Source organism: Rhinopithecus bieti, unplaced genomic scaffold, assembly GCF_001698545.2.
Source record: "Rhinopithecus bieti isolate Rb0 unplaced genomic scaffold, ASM169854v2 scaffold_15475, whole genome shotgun sequence".
Lineage (NCBI taxonomy): Eukaryota > Metazoa > Chordata > Mammalia > Primates > Cercopithecidae > Rhinopithecus > Rhinopithecus bieti.
The window spans coordinates 6,263-6,966 of record NW_016808115.1 but is presented as its reverse complement, the minus strand read 5'-3'; the positions used below and the strand labels follow the sequence as shown (position 1 = coordinate 6,966).

At 35.2% G+C, this 704-nt stretch overlaps 1 protein-coding gene across 1 annotated transcript; it reads right to left on the bottom strand.

Annotated features, from left to right (window-relative positions):
* Positions 1–229: 229 nt before the first annotated feature.
* LOC108537827 (putative zinc finger protein 724) lies at positions 230–356 on the bottom strand (the record flags this gene model as incomplete). Its single annotated transcript, XM_017885569.1, has 1 exon — positions 230–356. A coding segment is annotated over one exon (127 nt), but the record flags the coding sequence as incomplete, so codon positions are not given.
* Between the last annotated feature and the right edge of the window lie 348 nt (positions 357–704).

Below are 704 nucleotides of genomic sequence, written 5' to 3'. Positions count from 1 at the left end.
ATGTTGGCCAGGCTGGTCTTGAACTCCTGACCTCAGGTGATCCAAAGTCCTGCCTTGGCCTCCCAAAGTGCTAGGATTACAGGCATGAGCCACTGCGGTTGGCCCCAAGACTTTCTTAGAAATAGAGATCTGATACTCATTTATACAAAGATCAATTACCAAAAAACATTATAAAAAAAAATGAAATCTTTAGGGTATATTAGGAATTGTATATTGAAGTTATTCTCACCCAGGAAGACCAGGTTTCTGTAGTTCTCTAACATTACGTTCCTATATAAATTCTGCTGTGCAGTGTCCAGGCATTGCCACTCCTCCAGCGAGAATTCTATGGCCACATCCATAAATGTCAACGGTCCCTGAAAAGTACACACACACATATGTACCAAGTGGCCATGGGCAAAATTTTTAATTTGACTTAAGTTGAAATGAATGACTAAAGAGTTCTGACTTATAAAAGTGAATGAAATTACCCAAATGAAGTAATTTTAAAGACAGAAATATTCTTTGATGTATTCTCTAACTTTGAGAAAAGACTAGAATAAGATCCACAACATCAATTTATATATGATATTTTTCTGGATAATAAAATATAAAATTAAGGGCAAGAACACAAGCATGTACATTCTGGAGTGCTATATTCACATTATACATAATGAGTTCTGTTGAGATGAAAGATATGTTGAGTTACAAGGTATATTTCAAAT